General features: G+C 43.0%; 1 protein-coding gene across 1 annotated transcript in view; it reads right to left on the bottom strand.

Annotated features, from left to right (window-relative positions):
* Arid5b (AT-rich interaction domain 5B) overlaps positions 1-25,178 on the bottom strand; it is a 179,833-nt gene that overhangs the window by 77,926 nt on the left and 76,729 nt on the right. The window contains 1 exon segment of the mRNA XM_052744796.1: positions 11,993-12,223. Coding sequence (XP_052600756.1) covers positions 11,993-12,223 — 231 coding nt within the window.

Below are 25,178 nucleotides of genomic sequence, written 5' to 3'. Positions count from 1 at the left end.
GGTGGAATCTAGCAAAATTACACGAATACAGGATAGAGTGATGGTTACCAAGGATGTGTGTAGGGAGGCTGGGAGATATGGGTCAAAACATACAGAATTTCAATCAGATAGGAGGAAGAAGTCCAAAAAATCTGCTGTAGACATGCTGACTACAAAGACTATATTGCATTTTTGAAATTTGATAAGAGTAAATATTTATGCTCTCATCACAAAAAAATTAAGTGTGCAAGGAAATGCATAAATCAATTTACCTTAGCCCTTCCATAATGCATATTTTCAAAACAGCACTTTGCTCACAATAAATATATTGCAAATATATTGCATTTGACAAAACATTTCAGTACTAACACATTACCCATTCAAAGTTGAGAGTTCAGAGTCAGACTCAGGAATCATAGCTCTATTGTGTTTTCTAGGACAGCAGTTAAACTGTGGGTTGCGACCCTTTGGGGGCTGAATGACCCTTTCAGTAGGGTTACCTAAGAGCTCCAGAAAACACAGATATTTACACTGCAATTTATAACAGTAGCAAAATTACACTTATGAAGTAGCAACGGAAATGATTTTTGTGTTTGGGGGTCACCACAACATGAGAAACTGTATTAAAGAGTTGCAGATTAGGAAGGTTGAGAACCACTGACTTAAGATAACCTTAAATTTAATATTTTTTTATATAATTAAGGCAATGAAGCCATTAGATATTTACTCAACTAGAGAATCAATTTTATCTAAATACTTATCTGCAACTGAAATTAAGAGTTCAAGGCTAGTCTGGGTGCTGGAGCAACACCTTATCAACACAGGCAAGAGCACACTCTTGGGGTAGGTAAATTACAGGGTCTCCTTGCAGATGAACACTCCTCAGTGAAAGACATTGAACAACTTCTAAAGAACACTTCTGGACTTTGAAAAGATAAATAAATGTTGAGGGAAAAAATTCCTGTTCTCTTTGAGCTAGCCCTTCCCTTTGAGAATTCGGTCTACCGTGAGCAAAAGTTGAAGCAGGGGAGGGGGGGGGTAATAAATACTTGACTTATCTAAGACAGGAGATAAGGACAATGGGGGCTTGAAACCTCTTGGAATCCAGTGGTGGTTTCTCTATCATTTCAACAAACAGGTTGTTACAAAGACAAATAGGCTTGATTCTTACCCCAAGAAAGAAGGACTCTAGAATCCAATGAAAATATATGTAAGGCTAATAATTTTAATAAGAGGCCAAATGTTTACAGGGGGTTCTAAGGAGATGGTTCTGGGAGTGGGTAAGGACACTTGCTACCAACCTCAGTTTGATTCCAGAACCTACGAGGTTCAAGGAGAGAAGGGTTCTTACAAGTTCTCCTCTGACCTTCACACTTGGGCAGGGGCATGCATATGCCTTCCCACAAATAAGTACTTAGTGTTTTATTTTTAACAACAAAGAGAGGGTGCTCAAAAACACTATGTTTCATCCTCAGTACTAAAGTATGAGTCCAGGGATAATGGCATGCATTTATAATCCTGGAGCCAAGGAGGTAGAGACAGGTGGACCTGTGAGGTTGGCTAGTCAACCAGTCTAGCCTAATCTGAGAGACCTATGACCCAGTAAGAGACCCTGTCTCTAGAAATATGGTTTGTGGCTCCTGAGGAACAAGAAGTGAGTTTCACCTCCGGCCTCTACATGCACATACATGTGGATGTGCATCCGTACTTACACTCATACTTGTACAGGCACAGACACAGAGGTGCATCTGCACGCTTGCACACACAGGTGCACATTAAAATTTAAAAAAAAAGAAAGAAAAAAGATTGGGCAAATATTGAGTAACAAGGAAGGGACATAGAGTACAGTGTTAAAAATGATTACTCTGAAGTCATTTTTTCAGCCTGGAATCTGCCCTTTGAAGAGCCAGTACACCAAGAGAGCCTTCAATTAACCCAGCAGCCTCCCTTCTCCCCTTCCTTAGAGATCAGAGGAAGGACCCAATTTAACAAGAAGCAAGTCTGGTTCTATTGCAAGAGGCCTCTCTGAGGCCTTAACCGCAGTAGGGTCTCTGAGAGAAGGACTGAGGAGCACATGCTTCCTCAGGGGAAGAGGACATCATCTAGGGGGGACAAGTTTGCTTGTGGGAGCTGCTTTTAGTTGCTACTAAAAGCTAAAGCAGTAAAGGAAGCCAACTCTTCGCACTCCAAATCTAGGGCCTTTTCCAGTTCTTCCCCTGCAACAGCTTCCTCCATGAATCCTTCAAGATCCTGCTAGAGATCCACCTCCCCGGAAGACTTCACCAACACCAGGGCCCTCTTTCAGGCATCCGTGAACCCCGACATAACCTCTTCCATTTCCCCAGCAGAACATCCTGCAGGGGCTGCTACCTGGTCAGAAGTTTCCACTTATCAAGGCTTGCTCATGTCATCTCCTTTGGCCTTCAAAGTAAGAGACTCTTAGCTCCTCTTGTTCTATAGCCAAAGTGTGTCAGCAGGCCTTTGTGTGTGCCTGCATTTGTGTGTGCACGCATTTGTGTGTGTGTGTGTGTGTGTGAAGGGTTGAAAGGCCTGTGCACCCACATATGCATTAAGGGTGTGCAAACCCAAGTCTGTCAATAGTTGGGCCATTGCTCTATGTCTTAGCTGACACAACCTAATGTTTAGTGCTTTGAGAATAGAGACAGGTACCCTAACCATGCCCAGAATTCGGCTTTGAACACAGTTGGTGCTCAGGGAGAGACTGGATGAGCACCCAGGACCATGACCAGGAGAATTCTGGAATCTTTTTCTGTCCATTGCACCTGCTCTTCAAGCCTCCAAGATGACCCCCGGACAGCGACAAAGGCCATCAGAGAAGAGGCTGCTGGGGAGGGTGTGTCTGTGCAGTTTCTAAAGGGGGTACATAGCCTAGATAAAGGAGTTGAGACCCATTCGGCCACCGATGAGAAGATTCCCCAATAGGCAAGCCCAACTGGCCCCTGTGCCAAGAGCTTGGCGACTCTGCCTCCTTCGAAAAACCCATTTCCAAATCATGGCAAGCTAAATTTAATTTTAAAAAGGGAAATGATTTATGTGCTGCAGGAATAAAGAAGTGATAGAAGCAGAAAGCTTGCACACATTTCATTTTTTGAAATTAGGCCTATAATTTTTTCATTAAAGGAGGGTGCCAAGTTGGGGAAGCCAAGGCGCTCTGAGCAGAAAATTACAGAGAGGTGTATGGAGCAAGTCCTGTTAGCCTGGCTGCCTGGGTCTGCAGTCCAGGAGAATATGGCTCTGGCTCTCATGCTCCTCCACCCCTTCAGTCTCTATACTGCAAACTGCTCCAGCTCTTAAAGGGCCCTCACAGAGCTGCTTCTCAGGTGAGGAGGGAGCTGCGAGGGCCTTAGCAGGGGAAGGGAAACACTGAGTGATGTGTTGCAGAGACCAAAGGATAGTGTGGGCTGAAACAGGGACAGAAGCGTCACAGAGAGGGGAGGGTGGCAGCTGGCATTAGGGCTTCTTGATTCCAATCAGTGCTTTTCAGATTCTGAATCTTCCAGATCATTCCCTTTCTAGCTATATCAATCAATAATATATATCAATCTCTTCCCTCAAAACCTGTGGACACCACTGGAAACCCCTTGTCTAGAAAGATGGCGGTCAGTTATCTGTCTCCAGATGGCCCCATGGCAAGAAGGTGACATAATCTTTCTAAGCAGGGTCTGAATTACAGGCAGTCAGGTGCAGGGGAAAGACGGCACCACAGGCTTTGAATCAAGCAATCCAGGTTCAAATCCTGGCCCACCCACTTATAATCACATTGCTAACCTCTGCTGTCTTTATTCACAGCATGGGTAAGAGCAGTGACCAAGGTGCCCATGTACCCATTCCCTCACTTACCCAGGGTGTATTACATGCCTATTGTATGCAACGACTTTCCTGTCGCTGAGCCCTCACAAGACAGAAAATGTGCTGTTTACATGACCAAGGGCTTACAGTAGTGGGGTGTGGGGGGGGAGGGCGGGCAGTGGGAAGACAGTCAGTAAACCCGTAAATAAACAATTACAGGAGTTAATTTCAGCTAATGATGAGTTGTGGGGCGATAATAACAGGTTGGATGATGGGACTGAGCTGGACTTGTGGAAGAGGACAGACAGATACCATCTCTCTGGGGAGGAGATGGTAGGACAGAGGCCTGAATGCCGAGAAGGAGGAGACCCATGATGCCTGGGGGAACACATTCCAAACGGACAGCAAAACAAGTATTTCCGGCTACAGCAGATGTTGAATGCCTTTTAGCACCAACTCATACCTCATTTTCCCAAGTTGTGGCCACAGCTTATAAAGCAATTTTGTGGGTGTTTTCACTGTGACTCTAGTGCGTGGCTGTGGTTGTGTTGGTGGATGTAAGAGGTAAAAGGTTCTAACGACGATGAGGAGGAGTTTGGTAGTACTTGTTCATCTTTACAGCAATCTAGGAGGCATGGTCCATAGCTATCTCATCTCTTGTCCTTCTCCTGGGCTGTGCACACTACAGTGTGAGCTATTTGAGATCCAGGGAAATTCTGTCGTGGTTGTTCACCAGAACCAGAACCATGCTTGGCAAAATAATACTGCTAATAACAAGAGGTATGGAGTAGACACTGAGTGGGTGGATGGGATCTTGCCATATGTCACTCATCGAAGCCATGATCTGAGTGTCTCTCAATGGTCTCAGTTACAAGAGAAGGACTTAAATCCATCGAATTCCCCTGACAGGGCACAGTGATGTGAAGCAGAGAGCAAATCCACACAGCAGGAAGGTTTTTTTGTTGTTGTCCTTTATTTTAAAATTGATTTATTGGGGGTGGAGTGGGGAAGCGGTTCAGTGGTTAAGAGCATGTTTCAGAGGACCTGAATTGGGTTCCCATGTCAGAGAGAGACCAAAGTTGGCCTCTGAGAACACCTGCATGCACATGTCTGTACCTACATACAGACACAAACTATACATATGATTAAAAGTAAAATAAAAATTTAAAAAGTAAAGATTTACTCTTTTAAATGTTACGTGTATGTGTTATGCCTGCATGTACGTAGGTGTCCCACATGTGTGCCATGGAGGCCAGAAGAGGGCATCAGGTCCCCTGGAATTGGGACTACAGACAAGCTGCCATGTGGGTGCTGTGAACTGAATGCTCAGCAAAAGCAGCCAGTGCTCTTAACCACTGAGCCATCTCACCAGCCCCCTCAAGAAGAATTTTAAACAGAGCAAAGGTATCTTTTTCCTGAATCTCATTCCAACACCCTTACTTTTCACTAAGATATTTGCCTATTCTATTTTTCAATGGCTGGTTCTTTCGTGTGTGTGTGTGTGTGTGTGTGTGTGTGTGTGTGTGTGTGTGTGTAATTAACAAAGTGTCATGTATCCCAAGCTGGATTCAAAATTGCTACATAGCCAAGGATGATCTTGAACTTCTAATCTTCAGGCCTCTACCTTCCAAGTGCTGGGCTTAGAGGCATGCATCACCACTCCCAGACTATGTGGTGCTAGAGATTGAACCCAGAGTTTCATAAATGCTAGTCAAGTATGCTACCAAGTGAGCTGCATCCCAAACAGTTATTTTTTTTAATTAAAAAAATCTGGTTATAGCAGGGAATATATGGATCTTGGTTTTGAAATGGAGAATCAGCTATTTTCTGGATGGAATTCCTAGATCAAGGCTTAGTCAACACAGACATGGTCTCTTCTTTCTGGGGTAAAGGTGAATGTATCACTAAAGGGTTGTTAGTAACTCACTGAATCCCCTCAGCTACAAAAGGCATCCAAGTTATTTTAAAATATCCTTTCAAGTTCTCCCAAAAGCGGGGGGAAAAAAAAGCACTAATCCTCAACATTCCTCAGACCATGGCTCTAAATTAATTCATAGTAGCAACATAGAATTTCTTGCTCTAAATCCCTAAGTGAGCTAGGATCCAGGTTGCCAGTGCTTCTGACCAAGGTGGTCTGTTCCCCAGCCCCTCTTCTACTCATAGCTCAAGAAGCAGAACACATGTGCTAATCGTTATGTGGAAGACACCTGACGCACCTCTACCCACAGACTTCCGTGGATTTGACTCAGTAAGTTAGATCAGAACTTGTGTCTAGTCTAACAGCGTAGGGCACAGAGAGACTTGCTTAGACTCTACGTTGGGAGAAAGAGTCTCTAGGAAATTTCCAGGGGCACAGACAGTGAGATTTCTGAAGGCCAAGGTCTCCTGCATGAACAACATGCATGAAGCCTGCCTCTTTTCCTACTCACTTTCAATGAAAAACTAAATAACTGCCTGATGTTCCTTTGGGAGACTGGTGACCACCACCGACAGTGAAATCACAAATGTGGACGGGGGCCAGGAGCAAAGACATTTGACCATCAGAATCCACCGTGACCATGAAAGGCGCTTTGGTGCGGACAAAAAAACAGAAACAAAAACAGTTTACTCATAAATTTCCATGATCCATGACACAGCAACTGCCTTGCCTCCATTTGCAGCAAAGCACGTGATCTTTGGAGGGGAAGAGTCCAGCTCTCCTTGATGCCTTATTAATGATTTTGCATGTTTTGAATTTCCTTTCATTAAAAACTCAAGGTTTTGTCCCTTCTCCTGTTCTGGCTTTTCCCTTTGCTTTTTCTTCTTTTGTCTATAATGTCATCATTTCAACTAACAGGAAATGGAACAGGGCAAAGTTCAAGGCACACTCAGAAGAGTGACTTTAAAACATGCTGTGATGTATGGACAACTTTACATGTTCATTCAGGCTCTGGTAAGCCCCCAGGACCCCTGGGGATGGGATTCCCGTAGGATTCAATAAACACCATGGTTTCCTATGAATACATGCTGTCTAAGACAAAAGAAACACGTTGATTTCACATGTGTGAAATGTTGACAAACCAAATTCAACAGAGGCGCACACAGTGGAACAGAAGAATACAGCCTTGCACTGATTCTCCTTCCAACACTCTTATCTCTGACCAAAGTATTTGTCTATTGTTTCTCAATGACCTTTTCTTTCCTGGTGTGTGTGTGTGTGTGTGTGTGTGTGTGTGTGTGTGTGTGTGTGTGTGTGTATGTGTGTGTGTGTGTGTGTGTGTGTGTAAGCAACCAGACTGATTTACTCTGAACCTAACATGATGATGTCTGTGATTGCCTGATTTTACAGATGGAACAAATAAGGGGCCTCATGGCATCTGCCTTAGAGAATCAGATGGTTGAGCCCCGATTTACACTTGATCTCTTTGCATGTGAGTTTAGCACTCTTTTTTTTTTAACTACATTTTTGCAGTCCTTTTCTACACCCTATCCCCAGTGAAATGTGTGTCTTAGTATAAAAACAGCCAAGCTCCTCTCCCTGCAGACCAGAGCTCACAGTGTCTCCACAAGGATGAAATACCTGATGACAGCCCGTCTCATCTCTGCTTCGCATGTGGTTGACCAAAGTCATACTTCCCTCTGCTCCACTCCCTTGTCAACAAACACACAAACACCCCAACTGCCAGAAAAACTTAAAAGCCTGACTTCTGCTTCCCATGTCTCTGCAATTCAAAACACACACACACACACACACACACACACACACACACACACACACACACACACTGAACCACATCTAAAGACATTTAATCCTACCTACTTTTAAAGACTTCTTGTTTATGTAAATGGGGCTAGGCTTGCACTTCTCGGATAGGAGCTGGTACCTTAAAGTTTTCCATTCCTCTGTTGCACTGTGCATGCCTCTGTTTGAATTTAGTTTGTCAACACTCCACACATGTGAAATCAATTGGTAGGACATTACTGTAAACACCGTGCGTTACAACGCGGTGGACCTTTTATTGTCCTAACTGCGAAGAAGAGACAAAATTTTTGCCCACGTGGTTTTCCTCTCTAGCACACGTAATATAAATGCCAGAGTCCATTTTATACAACGGGAATCATTACATAACCAGGTAAGAGAAGGAAGTGGAGCTGTTGGGAGAATGCCTGTGTTGGGAGATTGCTCCAGGACAGTAGGCCCAGGAACCACGCTGGTGGCAAAGATTTTTTTTATGAAGAAAACAAAATGCCATTCATGTCACGCTCCCCTCATTGTTATTAAAATCTCATTTCCTAATTGTGTGTGCCATACAATGAATTTTTATACTTCTTCAATGGGGAGTCCAATGTGTTATTTTTTTTTAAAGTTAATTATCTTGTGCTAAGAAAGCCCACTGCCAACAGAGCAGCGTGAGTGACAAGATAGAAGAATATGGGCAGGATGTGGGGGCTGAAGCTCTTCAATCACTTACCATTAATATGATTCAATTTATGCTCAAGTCATAGGTTTAGACATTACACAGCACTGTCAGCAAGGAAGGGACTTGCATAATACAGAGAAGAAAGCAGATGGCGTGTTATCAAAACCCTTCAAGCCTAAAATAACCTTCCCAAGTAAGGAGGATAGTTAATTAAAACCAGGATATATTTACTCGATTCGGAATATCTCAATGTAAATAAAAATCAAAATGACACTACTGTAATGTTGGATTAAATGATGAAATTTCATCTATTTTATTTTTCTTTAATAGTTTCTAATCAAACTTTTCATTAAGCGGCTTCATAAAATTCCACAGAGAATTTATTTATAGGGACTGGTTGTAGATTTAAAAGGCTTACTTTTATTGTTCAATTAAAGCTGTTATTCAGTGGACAACATTAGGGGAGCAGGGAGGGGGCCAAGCCGCTTGGCGGTGGGCAAGGCTGTGCCACAAAGCCAAGGTTCCCTTCAGAGGCGTGTTTTGGTTATGCAGGTAGCCATGTTAGTGGATCCCAGAGAAAATGTGGGCTCATCTCTGTTCAAAAGAGCTCATTCCTGTTTCAAAGCCACTGGCTGGCTTCTTCCCAGTTTGGCTACCCGCTCACATATTCATGTCTTCTTACAACCCACCCTAAGGTTGACTATGACCAGAAAGACTTAAGAGAGAGAATGGTAGACTCCAGCCAATAGAGACTTGGGGACGGAATTGCCAACAATCTACATTTTTTTTTCTAACAGGTTTCTAAAACACAGACCTCCATCTTTTAAAACGAGACCAAGGAAGGTTTAGGGAGACGGCTCTGTTGGTAGATATGCAGTATACTTGCGATGCGCCCAGCACAGTGGAGTATGCCTGTAAGCCCGGTCCTGGGTAGGTAGAGACAGGACAATTCCTGGGCGCTTGCCTCCCAGCTAGCCTAACCTACTGGGGCATGTCCCATACCAATGAGAGACCCTGTCCCAAACAAAAAGGTGGCAGGAGTTGCAGAAATGACACCTGAGGTTAGGTTGTCTACTGGCTTCTACATGTGCCCACATGCATGTGTACCCGCACATACAAACATGCACCCACACAGAGAGAGAGAAAAAAAAAAAAACCAGACCGAGTTCTAATGCTATTGTAAGGCTTTCCTTAATCCTCAAAGCAAACAAGGACCAGATTTTATTTCTTCCTTCTGTATCCCTTCTATTGCCTATGTCATAGGAGAAAGCAACGTGTCTGTTAATAAACTAAATATCATCAGGCGTAGAAAATCAGATACTGGCTTTTGGAGAAGAAACTTCGAGGGATGTTATGGCGATTTGGAATTCCTTGTATCAAAGACGCAGTTGTTAAATGCTGTAAATTCTTTGCCATCAGCCCCACAATTCATCCGCCTGGTGATATGACTACTAAAATCTGATTTTTATAACCTAGGCATACTGTTACCTAAATTATATTTGACCAGTTACTGAAGTCATCGAATGTGTGGCACAGAGTATATGCTGCATAGAAGACTCATCTGTGGGCCCCCTGGCCCCCTGGCCCCTTGCCCCCCTGGCCCCCTGGTTATCTGACAGAATGCTTCAGTCATCTGGCAGTCCTCAGTCTTAGGACCATTTGTTTAATGCTAGTCATTAATTAAATTTATGTTCTACCAACTGTTAGTTGGTTGGAGAAACCCAATACCATGTTTTTAACAAATACTTTAACCCATGTCAATTTCACATATTACCAGTTGGGGGGTTTAAAATATCATTGTCTGGAAATTTAGATGTGTACCTAAGGAGGGGGAGGGGACACATATGGATGAAAGTGCTCCAATGGACTCAAGATATGCTGCATGGCCTGTGTGTTAGCATGAACTACTTTCAAAAGAGGAAACCCTCTGAGGCGCAAGCTAACAATCTGATGATGGTCTCATCATTGAATTTGCCTTCTAGAAGCTCTTTAAAGTGCCTTTATTCCAAAAGAAATTTTCTGCTTCCAGAGACTGGAGAAGAAAGGCAGAATTAAAATGAGGTATGCCAAAAGAAAGTTCAGGAGCACATTCACACGGAGACGCTTGTGTTTGCAAGAACATTTAAAATTCCTTTAGGAATGCTCCAGCAACCACTGATCATTGTTGGATAGGAACGTCTGTTTTCCAGCTCTAGACAGAACAGCTTTGGAACTCAGTGACTAATAATTCCTAAATTAGTCAAAAAAGGTTAAAGCATTTTTTTCATTATATTACATTGTTAAACACTAACTTTGAATGCTTTTAAGTAGGGGAAAACATTCTCTCGGCTTTATTCAGTGTTAGGAACCTAGAGACCTTTGGATTAGCTGGTAAAACATGGGGCTTAGGAGCAAGGAACGTGGGTGAATTTTTTCCTCTCTCTCTCAAATAATGAAGAAGGCAGATCTGTAAATGCTCATCTGAAAGGAAAGGGTACTTAATAATTGTATTGGATGCATTGATCTGTTTTAATGAAAAGGCGATTTGACTATTAAAAATAGGACCATGTGTACTTCTGTGTAGAAGGAAAATCTAACCCCCCACACATGCACACACCCACCACATGACATGTACACACCCACTCTCACATAGTCTCTGCCTTTGGACTCCAAAGAGTTTACATCTTGTTGTTGTCCTTCTACTTATCTTCCTCCTCAGACCGTCAGATTCCATCCCTTCACCCTAGATCCTCTGCTGTTCACACGTCTACATCCAAAGTCCTCGGTGGTAGCCTACGAGCTCCCGAAGGCACAGACTGTCAAATTTGAGAGGCCACAGTAGAGTCACAAAACCATGTAGAGGTATCTCAGAGCTAATTGGAACAATCTGGACTTGAATATTTTGCAAATGAGGTCTCCTTGGGGACAATGTAAGCCAATGGAATCAGTGATGACACCAGCATGAAGAAAGTCTATGTATGTACTTTCAAGTCCTGAACCTCTTTTCCTCCTTGGGCCTCCTGATGAATTGAACAGGGTACCTTCCTACCACCCAGGAAGGTGATTTCAAGAGAAGTGGGGGTGTCCATATCTCTGTATGTATAGGAAAACCCACCCAATGGAGAACGTCGGACATGCTGTGATTTCTTCAACAAATGGATACAGAAGGCAAGATATGACAGCTTGCCCTCACTGATAATGCACATTGCAAGGTTTCCCAAGGTGAGCTATGGTGACTGGCAGCCCCTCTGGTGAGAAGACGTGTGACTGGTCAGCTAGGCCAGGATTCAGTGTGTGTGTGTGAAAATTTAAAGGACAGGGCACATCTTCAACTCATGTATGTATGTATGTATGTATGTATGTATGTATCATCTATCTATCTATCTATCTATCTATCTATCTATCTATCTATCTATCTACTAACATTCCATCAATCAATCTTTCATCTCTGTCTACCTTATAGTATTGAATAATTTATGCATTCTTATAGTACCTTATGAAATTAGAAAATTTAAAAACCAATATTTAAATAACCGAAGCCCTCTCAGGAAGAACACGAAAGCATCCGATCTGAAAGTCCACCTTCAAGCTCCACCAAGCACCTTCCAATTGTATATTGAACAACAAACACAAAATAATCATCTTTCTCCTGTGGTAAACAGTGGCTACCAGCAACCTGAGGACACCTTGTGCTGTAATAATATGGGGCCTGGGTGGAGCCATGTGGCAAGGCAAGCCCTGCTTCCCAGGCCCGCTCACTCCGAGATCTGAAAATGGCTACCCGCAGGAGCAAGTTTCAAGTAGAGTAAAAGACAGACACTCACCAAACTCATCGCATATACTCTCGTTTTCTATGAGAGTAGGGTGCTCAAAGGTATCCCGACAGTACAGGATCTGGGGGTTTCTGCTGACCATTGCGATGCCCCCCAGGGCGAGCGCAAACTGGTCCGTGAGGATGGAAGATGGCTTATCCTGGATCCGTTTGAGCATGGAACGGTACCGACAGTACTGAGGGTAGCTGAGCACGATCACATTGGTTTCTTCCTCATCTTCCCCTAGACGGAAAAGAAAACACATCCATTACCTTCTTCCCACCAACAAAGAGAACTTTCGCGGCCATGACTTAATTTCAATGGTCACTTTTGCTTTGGGACTAGAGATGTCTTCTTCAGCAAAGCCCTTTTCTTTATCATGGTCTGGCAATGTCAGAATCTTCTAGAATCCCCCTTCCCAACTCAGCTCCCCACCCTGGAAACCTGAGGCCAGCCCTGAGTATAACCACTTTGTGGTCCCACGGACATACATATTAGGTGATGCTTGTGTTATTTGAGGACAGTCAAACTTAAAAACTCCTTTCAGAGATTTCAATGTTTTTTTTTTTCAGCCGTTGGTGTCACCATGATAGGAAAACTTTGATGAGTTTCTTTAGAATCATTGCTTGGCTTAGAGTGATTACACATTTTGTGCGAGCACATGTGCGAGCATGCTTAGTGTTGGCAAAAATGGTTGGACCCGGGAGAAGCATCCATAGGTCTAAGGAGTATTGCTACCTGCTCTGTGGCTCAACAAATATTTTGTGTTCTCTTTATGGGCCTGGAGAAAGGCTGCACTTCCCACTGTTGGGAGTCCAGGAGGGCCTGGACTTGTTCTTGGCCAATGAATATGACAGAAGTTGCGGCTGCTTTAGAGCCAGTGTGCCATGGACCACAGTGTCTCTTTGTCTTTGTTCTGGCCATCTGTAATGCTCAGACAGCAGCTCCTCTGCCAGTCTGGGTCTTGGAGTTAAAACAGCATGGTGCAAAGTCCCTGGTTGATCCAAAATAGGTGCAAACACAGCAGAAATGATGCCCACATTGTTTATAATGATCATTTGTTATTACAGTATGATTTACCCCAACTTGATTGATACCACCATCTTCTCCATGCCCCCTTACACCCACCCCACCCTCATCTTTTGATGTTTCTCAAATCCACCTGGTAGCCTGGCACACCCCAGAGAACCATGCTGACAGGCTCCCCAAACATCCTCGAGAGACAGTCCCATTCGGACCGTCTTAACTCAGATCATTGCAGAAAACATCAATCTTCCTTTTAAATGATCATGATGCCTACTGCCAACTCACTATGTTTTGCGAATAGTTGCAAAACCCAGATTCAACAAGGATAAATCCTTCATTCATTTTAAGCTTGAGAAATGGCAAGTGCCCCCTTTGGTAGTCTGTTACCTGCAACCATGCCAAACTGAACTTGGGTTTCATGACCCACGCCACCATCATGCCAGTCAGCAGTTCCCAGATTTGTCATTTGTATGTCCAACGGGAAAACACTCACTATTTTGAGCCCTTATTGTACTTCAGAGAACGGCATGAAACAGTTGTTAAGGATACTGACTTTATTGTGGCCATCTGGTAACCAGTGGGAGATGAATTGGGATAGAACGTAATGATGGAACATAACCAGGATGGATGCAAGGTGTGCATGTGACCTTTGCAGATAGGAGGCTGACTTGCAGATGTATCTCTAATTACGCTCACTTAGCTCTTCAGGCTGGAGGCTTCTCCAGGAAAGGAGGTGCTCAGCTGCTTCTAGCATGATGTCTTCAAATGGCTTGCACTTCTTAGACTCCTGCCTGGTTTGTGGGAAGCCACGTTAGCAGCTGGCACACTTAGAAGGCAGTGTGTTTACATGGAAGAGAAGGCTACCAATGAAAACTAGTCCTGAGGTACTGACAGGCGGGCCGTGACAGCAAGTTGAGATTCCTATAGTAGACTAAGACACTAAGTACAAACGCTACATTGATAGATATATTTGTTACATAAGCTCCCACTGTCGGAAGCCCCCAATATGTATGTACTGTCCCAAAGAGTAGCCTCCATGCACCATTGGTACCAAATCCTATTTATATCTCTACACCTTATTTGTTAAAGATGCAAATCCCGGAGAATACAGCCAGAACCTGCCAGAGCTCACTCTGTTGAGCATGCTCAATACCTACACCACTTTTCTGTACACAGAAAACCCTGTGCAAACACCTCTCATCTCCCGAGTCTGCTCTGGTAGGGCCTTTGGCTTCTGTGAAGACAAGAAAATCATACCAGTTTTTCTAAGAGTTTTAGAAATAAAATGGAAGATGCTGTGCTTTCCAGAGAAAGGAAGTTAAGGAAGAGTTGTTACTGAGTTGGTGTCCTGGGAGAAACCACCTGGGTCGAGGGTCCACTTCACTGCTGTTCTACCCGTCATTCTCTCGATTTTCTTTGAGGACTTTTGTTGTTGGTGTTTGTTTTCCGAGGCAGGGTTTCTTTTTTTGCGTCGCTTCAGCTGTCCTGGAACTCACTCTGTAGACGAGGCTGGCCTTGAACTCACAGAGATCTGCCTGCTTCTACCTCCCGAGTGCTGGGATTAAAGGTGTGCGCCACCACCAGCCAGCTCTTTGAGTACTTTTTCATGATGATGCTCCCTCTGCCCTTTATGTGATTCTCTGTTTGGGATAGCGTCATCTCTCTAGCAAGCTTCAGTGCTGAAACATGGCCTCCTTTGGCTCTCTGTACGTCGCCCTATTTCCCAACACCTACTCTGCCCTCCTCACAGTTTCTGACTCCTTCTCGTAGTTTTTGGAAGAGCACAAGTATGTTCACTCTCCTCCCGCTTCATAGGAAGGTGCCCTAAGGATGTCCACTGCATCTGGGAACAGTGTTGCTTGGGGTTGTCCTGGGAATGCTATCCAAGATCTCATGGGGTACCTGAGGAGGGTTGGACTCAGGGTGCCAACCAAAATGATTGACTCAGTTTCTCTAAGATCGGAATACAGGAATTTATATTTTTAACAAGCACTCGGCCTAGTTCTTGAACTCTACACTTCCAAGCAAGTAATTCTGATTTTCTTTTCTTTTTTTTTTTTTTAGCATAGATTTACAGTGACTTATTTAGTTTGGGTTTTAAAATACATGTATTTATATGTATATTTAAGTATATGTAATACTTAAAAGATTTATATTTATATGCTACATATGTATTTATGACTTATACATAATATATGCCATGTATTTAAAATGTATATTATACATGTATACCATACTATATTAATATAATACATTATGTATGACATTTGTTGCTATATTAACATTATATGGTACAACATACAAGTGCACATATATTAATCTATGTAGTCATCATATATATATATATATATAAACAGTCAGATACTTGTGTTTATTTTTATTTCTCTTCTCCAATCTATTAGTGCTTAGAATAAAATCCAGGATTAAGTTCACTGGCCTCTGCTACTTTTCTGTGATTGTTGGTAGGTAACACAGAGGACACCAACCAAATTAAAACAAGCTAACAGAGACAAGACCATCACCAAAAAACACAGAGGACCCGGTACAGCTAGTTGGTGTGTTCAGGAAAAGAGAGCGCTCTAATGCCATTTCCAGTACTGAGAGAAAAATACTACAATTTAGGAAAATCCTGAAATAACAAAATGTATGTTCCTCACAAAAACCCCGTAAACAATGCTACAATTTGTGAACGTTCCCCAATACAGAGGTGGTGAAACTGAGGTTGCCAGCCGGGTGACTAGGCAGGGACCTCCATGACGTTGGAAGTGACGGAAGGAGGCTTTAACCCGAACTTTTAATCTTGTAACTCTTGTTTGACTAACTTTGCAGTATGACAAAATGCCTCAAATTATTAGTAGTAACTGATTTATAGTGTCAGGGTGAAGATAGTAAGCTTTGGTCAGGTAAAACCTGAGACTCTACCCACCCTATGAGTCAGAATTATTCCACTCTGGTTAATAATTTCACTTGGTTAATTATTTCGAGTGTATGACTCGAGGGCCTATAACGCTCACTGTAAACACTTAAATTATCGTTATGATTTTCACGTAACAACTTCCTACCCATGAGATAGAAGAAGCCCAAATCGTACATTTGCCAGCCTAACACTCTTGTCCCCCATTCCCTCATTAAACTCTTTCTACACCAGGAGGCCAAAGGCACAGCTGGGGCCTGATCTAATGTGGCAACCCTTGGCGAAGCCAAAACAAAAATTATGCTAACTCCGGTGCTTATGGACAGAACCACCCATTTGGACCAGAATTTTGGCATTGTTTGGATGCGGGCAAATTTCCAAACTTGTAATTAGACATTCCCAGAGGAGTTGCTTTTCATATTTATAAAACCATGGAAAGCCCAGGAGACCCTCAGACCCTTATAGAGACTGCCAGGTAGGCTAGAGGAGACAGAATGGGAAGGAGAGACAGGAAGACCATATAAAACAGTATGGAAGAGAGACTGTGCAAGAGCTTGCAGATCTTAAGTTGTGTGATCCCTTAACTGCTTCCTAAGCCTATACATTAAACCAGCTTCCTTCTGACACAGCCACAGAATATTAAACTGTTCAATGGCTGGCTGTTGTGTTTTCTTTCGCAACAGGACAGTGAGAAACCAATAAAGGCAAACAGTCCCTTTAAGAAGTCTTTCTGAAATCCTGCAGCTAGCCCATCGCCCCTTCCTGCTTCCCTAGACTCATAAATACTCTGGTACATGAAACAAGGGCCATCACTAAACGCCATGCAGTTTCCCCTTTCTGTTTCACAAGAGTTCTAGCAGATAAATCTAAGAATGAACAAAGAATGGGTAAATTGCACATTTGTTTAGCAAAAGACAAACAAGTGTTCCCGGAACAATGATTTTCTTTCAACCACACCCACATCAGAAAAGAAACTAAGGAACTAACCCTACAGAGTATTTTTCTAGAACATTCTAGTTCCTTGGGTTGTATATACTTTTTGATTTCAGTCAGTAGAAAATGATCAGAAAAAAATAATTTGCTGGTTCCCAAGACTGATATTGTAAACAACAGTTACGATAGTCTATTAAAATGTCACCCCACTTCTGGTCTCCACCCCCCCAACAATGTGACCATGCTTATTTTTAAATGACATATTCAAAGGGAATAAGAGATCTAGAATGACTAAACCTCATTTCAACTTCAATAAAGAGAACTTTGCCTATTAAAAGTTAATACCTAAAGTACACGGCTTGTACTCTCCGCCGAAACGGCTGTAATCCTGTGCTTATATCATAATTACACGTTTTGTTAACCTCTCTTAGTGTCAATTTTTTCACTTATTTATATGTTTTTCAAAGTCCACAACAGAATTCCACGGAGAAACTGTAATTATAATCTGAGACTCCACCCTGACCTGTCCAACAGTAACTGTACACCACGGCTCTCATCAAGTGGGGTTGGTGGGGTGGGGGTGGGGGGTGGGGGGGAGGGGGTGGGGCAAGCATTCATTCTGCCGGTTGCTCAGATTGTCTTTATATAAGGAGATGCATGAAATGGCAAGCCCAATAAATTACTGGAGCGTTGACTTTCAAATATCCATAATGCTTCCCGCCCCCCGCCCCCAATAGTTAGTGGTGGCCAAATGTGCAGGAGGTTGACAATGTCCGTTCTAGAGGAGAAATTTGGTTTCATCTCTTACACAACATTGTAGAAACATAATTTTATCCTCCTGGCAGGGTTAGAGGGCTGTTTAGGAAATATCACACTATATGTTTGTTGATAATCACAATTGTCTACTTCTAACATCAGTAAACCTGAAAAACAACAATAACAACAACAACAAAACCTAAACAGACAAACAAACAAAAACTTCATTAAAAACCCTTCACACCAGGACTTTCTAGAGCTTGGTGGAAAAAAATCTGCATGTCCTTTCCTGTGCCTAATTACCTCAGCTGAAAATTCTGCCAAGTATTTCGCCCTTTCGTTCTCTTAATCGTATTAGGGCAAATGTGTCTGGATGCCAACAGAAACAAACATTTAAAGATTTTTCACTTAAAAGACTCGGAATCTGCATGGAGGCTGCCTTTGAAACACAATGTCCCTCACGCTTCCAGACAACCCACAGTTTCCTTTTCTCCTGGCCCTCCCCAAGCCACTGATGAAGCTGCTAGAGTTATAAAACCGACTGTCTACTTTTGAAACAATGTAAGCGAAATCATGTCAATAGGAAGGGCTTGCCCACTGATCTGCGCCGCCCTCTGTCACATCCCTGCATCAGACATTCCTTTCTCAAACCTTTATACTTTTTGCTTGCTCCTAGCAACCAACAGAAAGCAAAGCCTCAACTTTATGTACCTGGCAGACTTCCAGTTCTTACCGCTGTATTGACAATTACACCATTTCCATTTAATTGCTGCGCGTTGTGACACAGAATATTTGTCATAATTAGGCATTTCCTATCTTCTGTCCATTCATCTTTGATTATTACTGAAAATGATTTTTTTTTAAATTTCAGAAAACCCAAGCACAAAAATTCTACAGATAAGAGCAGCTACAGCTGTTACTATCATTACCAACAATGTAACATGCAGGGGGAAAAAAATATAATTTCTCGGAAGGTAATTTTCCTTTCAGTGTTAAGTGCTCTTATTCATCTTGCAGTTACTCAATGACTTCCTGTTCTAATTACAAGACATTATACAGAAAAGACATTTGTAAAAGGGAAAATGCAGGCAGGGTATGTGACTAAATAAGCCCAAATTGGTCGAACTGTTTAAAATTCCAAAGTCGTTCATCAACTTTATCAATTCCTGGTTGGGGCTGTGTGGCGATGTGTGTGGTGCCCCTGCTGTATTTCCAAATCTCTCTCAAGGCTTCAGCGTCAGTTCTGGTGGTTCAGACACATCAAAGGAGAAGACACATTCGCAGTGGAACCGAGGCCGAGAGAGGAAGGGCATTTTTTTTTTTAATGCCCGCCCCCCCATCAAAGCTGTTTTCCTGGAGGCAGGCCAAGACATGTAGTGGAAAATATTAATAACAAAAACAAATTAAATGCCTGATTAAAAGGAGCGAGGAGCGAGATTCTATCAGGAATAGAAATGAAAAGGCCACAAACGATTTCATGAAAACATAGTGTGACGTAAACGGCCCATCAGGGCTGCACTGTTGCGGTTATTTTGAGAACGGCTGGTACTGTAAGTCAGCGGCCCCGCCCTCAGTCATTTTGTAGTTCTCTGCCCAGTGAGGGAGTGGGGGCAGCCTGAGATGGCTAAGACAGAAAACAGGCCTACCCCCACAGAACTGGCAATAAAAAGATAATGTACTTTTAACGTAACAGAACAAGGAGATTGGCTTTATTAACTAAGAAAACGACCTTAAACGGTCCCTAGCTTGCCGTTTGTTTTGATAAGTGGAAAAACAGATCTTCCTAGGGTAGGCAACAAAAGCGTGACTGGGAAACTTAGAGAGAGAGAGAGAGAGAGAGAGAGAGAGAGAGAGAGAGAGAGAGAGAGAGAGAGAGAGAGAGAGAGAGAGAGAGGAGAAAAGGAAAAGAACACGTGGGGAAATACATCAGTAAAGGGTTGCAAATGGAACAAAGAACATTTGAACCACATAACCAAGGGTTTTGGCCAGCTGTGTCCAGAGACGTAGCTTAAACAGACACACACATACACACACATAAAATTATGTATCGCTGTTGTGAATATCAGCTTTTACCCTTGACATCGCTTCATCTCTCAAGAAAGAAAACAACACAAAGCTGAATTCAAACCAAATGCAGACATCACTTTAAGTAGCAGAGGAACCCACTGGGGAGCCAGGCAGCCAGCTCCACCTTCTTGGTCCTCCCAGAAGGCCACTGAACAACTGGCCACATTCAGGAGCCTCTTTGAATCTCATCTTCAGAATTTTGCATGTCATTTACATATGTCTCATCTCAGCCAAATCTAAATGTCATACAAGACAGGGATTATACAATAAGTACATGTACTGGGAGATCACATGGTTGGACTGTGCTGTAAGTGCTGCCCCCCCACCCCCAGCCCTGCCTTGAGGTGTTGTGATCCTAGGGTCTGTCTCCCCTTTAAACAGGTTAATCTTTTAATAAAAAGACGTTTTATCCTAATGTGTGTGTATGTATGCATATTTGCACCTGTGTATAGATAGATACCTGCAGAGGTCAGAAGAGGACATTGGGTTTCCTGGAGCTCAAATTATAGGCAGTTGTGAGCTGCCCAGAATGGCTGCTGGGAACCTAACTCAGGTCTTGTTGAAGAGGAGCAAGTACTCTTGACTGCTGAGCCCTCTTTTCAGCCCTCAAACAGGTTGATGTTTAACCTACTACAAGCCATTCATTCTTAGTCTAAGTGAATTTTAGTATCTGAAGAAGAAAATAGAAAGTGTCTATGATACATCAGGTTCCAAGTTCTGGACATAAAGACATAATTCATCCCAGTCCAAGATCGTGATAATCATCCCCCCCCCCCCAGAAGTTAACTTCTGCATCTATTTATTTACTAGTGACCCAGGGAAGGATGTTCTATTAGACTTGAACTTAGTTAAAGTCAATCTCTCCTGCTTTACAAAAGGTTTCCTACCTCTAAGACCCAATCCACCCTGCAGTTACCATGAACGAGTTCTTGCGGAGGAAGAAACAACCATTGTTAGCTGAACCAGTCTCAAAATTTAAGACAGCGCGTTACCTTTTCCCTCGCTTCATACCACATATCCTTCCTCTGGGGAATATTAACACAGCATTTACTTTCCCAGTGTGTCTTCTATCTGTCACTTCAAGGGTCACAGTCCTGTGACAGGGGCAGCTGTAGAGACCCTTGACATTGGGATGCTCCCATGAATAAACCCGAGTAAGGTGCAGCCAGGACAGATCAACAAGTGCTATCAACATCTGGGTGAAAGTTTCCCATGGATTGACACTTCCACTTTCCTCCAGGATCCGTGTCCCAGAGCTGACAGCGGGCGAGGTGATTTTGTGTTCCCCCTTTTAAGTTCCGCAGAGACAAAAGTGTCTGCACCTGGTTCAAATCCCCCCAGCCATGAAGGATGGTTCTGGTTGCTCTAGTTGTTATTTGTCTTTTCAGAGTTATAGGAATGGATATGAAGTAGTATTTCAGTCTCGTGAATACGTAAAAAACTAATTGACACAGGAGTGCTGAGGTTGTGAAATTACCTGCCCCATTCCTCTCCTCCACCCACTGCTGTGTGAATTTCATCTGCATTTAAAAAGTATGGACAGATCCCTATCTGTCTAAAATCTATCATGTATGTATTTATATGGGCATGTATGTATGTATGGATGGATGGATGGATGGATGCACATATGTATGAATGTTTGTGTCTATTTATTTCTGTGTATGTATCTATCTGTCTGTCAAGACACAACCCGTCTTGAAAACGAAGAAGGGGGATGTTGGGAGGACTGGCACTCCCAGATTTGAAAACGTAGCACAGAGTTACTGTGCGAAGAGAACCCGGGGGCTGTGGGGACGAGTTAGACACGAACAGTACCTTCTGTGCAAGCGAAAGAGGCTGAACTAGAGCCTCCAGCACCCACGCGAAGCCAGGCATGGCCATGCAAGCCTGTTGCCCTCGGTGTCGGGGTGCCGAGACGGGCGGACCCTAGGGGCTCTCAGAGCGGCCAGCCTAACTGCAATGGCAAGCTCCAGGCCCACTGAGCGACACTGCCTCAACAAACAAAATAGAGGTCAACAGAAAAAGACACCCCAAGTCCTCCTGTGGCCTTTGTCTATGCATGCTTGGATGCCTGCAACCCCCCCCCCCCCAGAAATAAATAAAATATGTGGATGTGGCGCTGATATCTGGATCGAAATGCGCTTTAATAGAAAGGGACAGGGAACCTGGAAGGAAGAAGAGACTCATACCCATGGTCAACTCATTTTTTTTTTAACTGAATGAAGAAGGTAGCCTCTCCAAGAACAACAGTAAGAAAACCGGATTCACTCGGGCAAACGAAAGCCATGGTACATACTCCTACTTCACTCTATGTTCACCTGAGAACTAAAACTGGAGCAACCACTTGAAATTCAAGCGCTGGAACTCTAAAGTTAATACAAGGATGCGGACGGAAGCATCGGTATGACCCTGGAGTGCTCACAGTGTGTCAGCACAACAACTGACACGGACGAAAGGGTAGGTGAAATCCAAACCTTTTGTGCACCGCAGCCACTATGACGGAGTGGAAAGACAGACGTGGGCGGGGAGAGAACGCCTACAGATGTTATGCATACACATACATACATACATACATACATGCATACATCGTGTGTATAAGAGATTCATAGCCAGAATATATGAAGCCCTGAAAATCAATATCAAAAAGACAACAAAGACCATTTATTTTGAAATGCAAAAGGAAATTAATTGATGTTTTATCACAGAACATGTACAAATGGAACAAAGGAAAAATGGTCAGTATCATTATTAGTCTCTAGGGAATGAGGGTTAAAAACCACAGAGAGTAATTCTTTTCCACTCATTAGGATGGCTATTGTAAACAACAACAAAGATACCAATTGTTAGTGAGCTTGTGGAAAACTGAGACCCTCATGCATCAGTGCTAAGAATGTCAAATGGTATAGCCATGGTAGAAAGAAATCTGAAAATTTCCTTAAAAGGTAAATCCAGGATTCTTATACAGGCAGTCGTTCCATGCCTAGGTACACACCCACAGTCACTAAAAGCAAAAGCAGGCATTTATAAAGCCAATGTTGATATCAACATTTCCCTGTAGCCACAAAGTGGAGACAACCCATGTGTCCATCGACAGAAGAATAGGCAAACAGCATATGGAGTAACCAGGGGAAAGAATATCGTCAAGCCATGAAGAGACGGATGTGGTGTATACTCAACACAGATGAACCTTGATTATTTCATGCTAAGTGAAATAATCCCCAAGGGCAGATATCACACACTAATTCACAGAGACAGAAAGCAGAACAGAAGTTGCCAGGCCCTGGGCAGAGCCGGAGGTGGGACTGGACGAATAAAGGGCCCTTGCTTAGTAGTTCAGAGCTTTGGAGGGATGGACAGGTTCTGTCGACAGAGAGTAGCAATCATTACATAATATCACAGATGCATTTAACATCTCTGGCTAAAATGGCTAGAATAGCCGATTTTATATTATGCATATTTTACAGGATGAAGAAAGGGCACTGCTGGCTGGCGAGTGTTTTATTCTCCATGCAGATATACTCTTAGTTGGTGTTTTGTGTGAGGAAAAAGATGTGTCTCTCCAATTAGTAAGTAAAATATAAACTCCTGGGAGTGGGGTGGGAGAGGGGACTTGGAATTAGTGTTTTGATTCCTTACTACAGACCTTTGGGAGCCTTAACAAATTCAATTAACTGACAGACGGTTTGAGATAAACATATGACCCTCCCATCAGAGTATAAGCAGTCACGTGGCAGTTCACCCTAGGCTCTGGGTCAACAGCTCTTCCCAGAGCTAAAGGAATGGGAAGAAAGCTGCTAGACCTGCTCAGAGGAAGGCTCATGAAGTAAGGCAGTTATAGCACCTCTCTGTCTCTCTGTCTCTCTGTCTCTCTGTCTCTGTCTGTCTGTCTGTCTGTCTGTCTCTCTCTCTCTCTCTCTGTGTGTGTGTGTGTGTGTGTATGAGTGTGTGTCCACACTTGAGATCTTTTGAATCTCACCCTCAAACTTCTAAGCCATGTCCAAATTCCTGCACTGACTTCTGGGAGCTTGTACCCTAAGGAAACTGTGGTTGCAATTGCTCGTCCTTCTCATCACAGGCTCCTGTGTCACAACTAGGAAGGGAGGGCAGAGGTCTCTTTCTTGCCCCTGTGACTCGTCTGAAATCCGTGTCGAGCTGGTGAATTCCTACCCAGGGGTTACCAGGGTTTCTGAGGGGAACTCACAGAGGGCTAGGGCAGATCTTGGGCTTCATCTCACTCCTCAGTTTATCTCCCTAATGAGCCAGCATCCTACAAGGATGAAGATACAGTCAAATCACAGTGCTGCTTCTGAGAGCCTCCTCTCTAGGTATGTCTACACATCCCAAGCCACAGACTTGTGATTTTTCGATTTTTGTATATGTTTCTCTTAAGCAGAAAGTGTGGCGGTGCTTAGAGCACCATGGGCCTGTGTTAGGATGCTGTAAATCAGAAAAGGCAGAATGGTAAAGGTTAATAATGCTGATCACTTCAAACATAGCTTGAAAACTCTGCAAGCCTAGTAGTGTTTTTTGATGTGAATTGGATACATTGATGGATTAAAAATTGGTACAGGATTTATTTGGGAACCATTATGCTTTATTAAATGTACACTTTACAACTTAAAATCTTATCATATCACAGGTAATGTTTATTCTAATTTTAGTTAAACACCATCTTACTTCATCCTCTATCGTGTTTAATGTTCTCAACATGAATAGCAATGTTTTATATGACCACTTGAAATTGGGCAAAGGAATATACAGAATTTGTTTTTAAAAAAAGTCCTTCAGCATAGCACTACTCATCCTATGAGTCAAATATGTAATTAACATTAAAAAGACAAGGACTAGATGGATGAAATTAATTTGTTTATTTTATCTAGTTAAAAATATCTAAACTATTAGTTCAACAGGGAATCAAAACAGAAGGATTAGTGCTGGGGCTCATGCTTTTCATATCAAGTTTCTAAAATCTGGTGTGTATTTAATGCTCATAGCATCTTTTGATTTAGACAAGTCAAATTCAAGGGATTAATAATAACGCCACCTGGCTGGTGGCTACCATATTGAACAGAAAAACTTAAGAGTCTCCCAGAGAACACCTTTGAAGACTATCGTGTTAGACAAACTGGCCCTGAAGGGGAACTGGGGAAAACCAGGGCTTTCTTAGGACCAAGGCACAGAAAGATGCCTTTGGGTTTTAGAGTCCAAGAAAGTAAGAGATTCAGAAACAGGCCTGGGAGAAGAGACTAAGACAAGGAGGCAGAGTGTCCAGAGTGGTGTCTGATACCCAAGATCCCCCCAACGCCAAGAGATAGCGATACTGTTGCCATTTTAATAGACCCTTCCTGCTACCTATAAACCAGTGGTTCTCAACCTGTGGGTAGTGGCCCCATATGGGTCACATACCAGGTATTTACATTACGATTCCTAACAGTAGCAAAATTACAGTTATGAAGCAGCAGTGAAAATGATTTTATGGTTAGGCGTCACCACAACATGAGG

The sequence above is a fragment of the Peromyscus californicus genome, unplaced genomic scaffold, assembly GCF_007827085.1.
Source record: "Peromyscus californicus insignis strain IS unplaced genomic scaffold, ASM782708v3 Scaffold_19__1_contigs__length_69161282, whole genome shotgun sequence".
NCBI lineage: Eukaryota > Metazoa > Chordata > Mammalia > Rodentia > Cricetidae > Peromyscus > Peromyscus californicus.
This window is presented reverse-complemented; position numbering and strand designations above follow the sequence as displayed.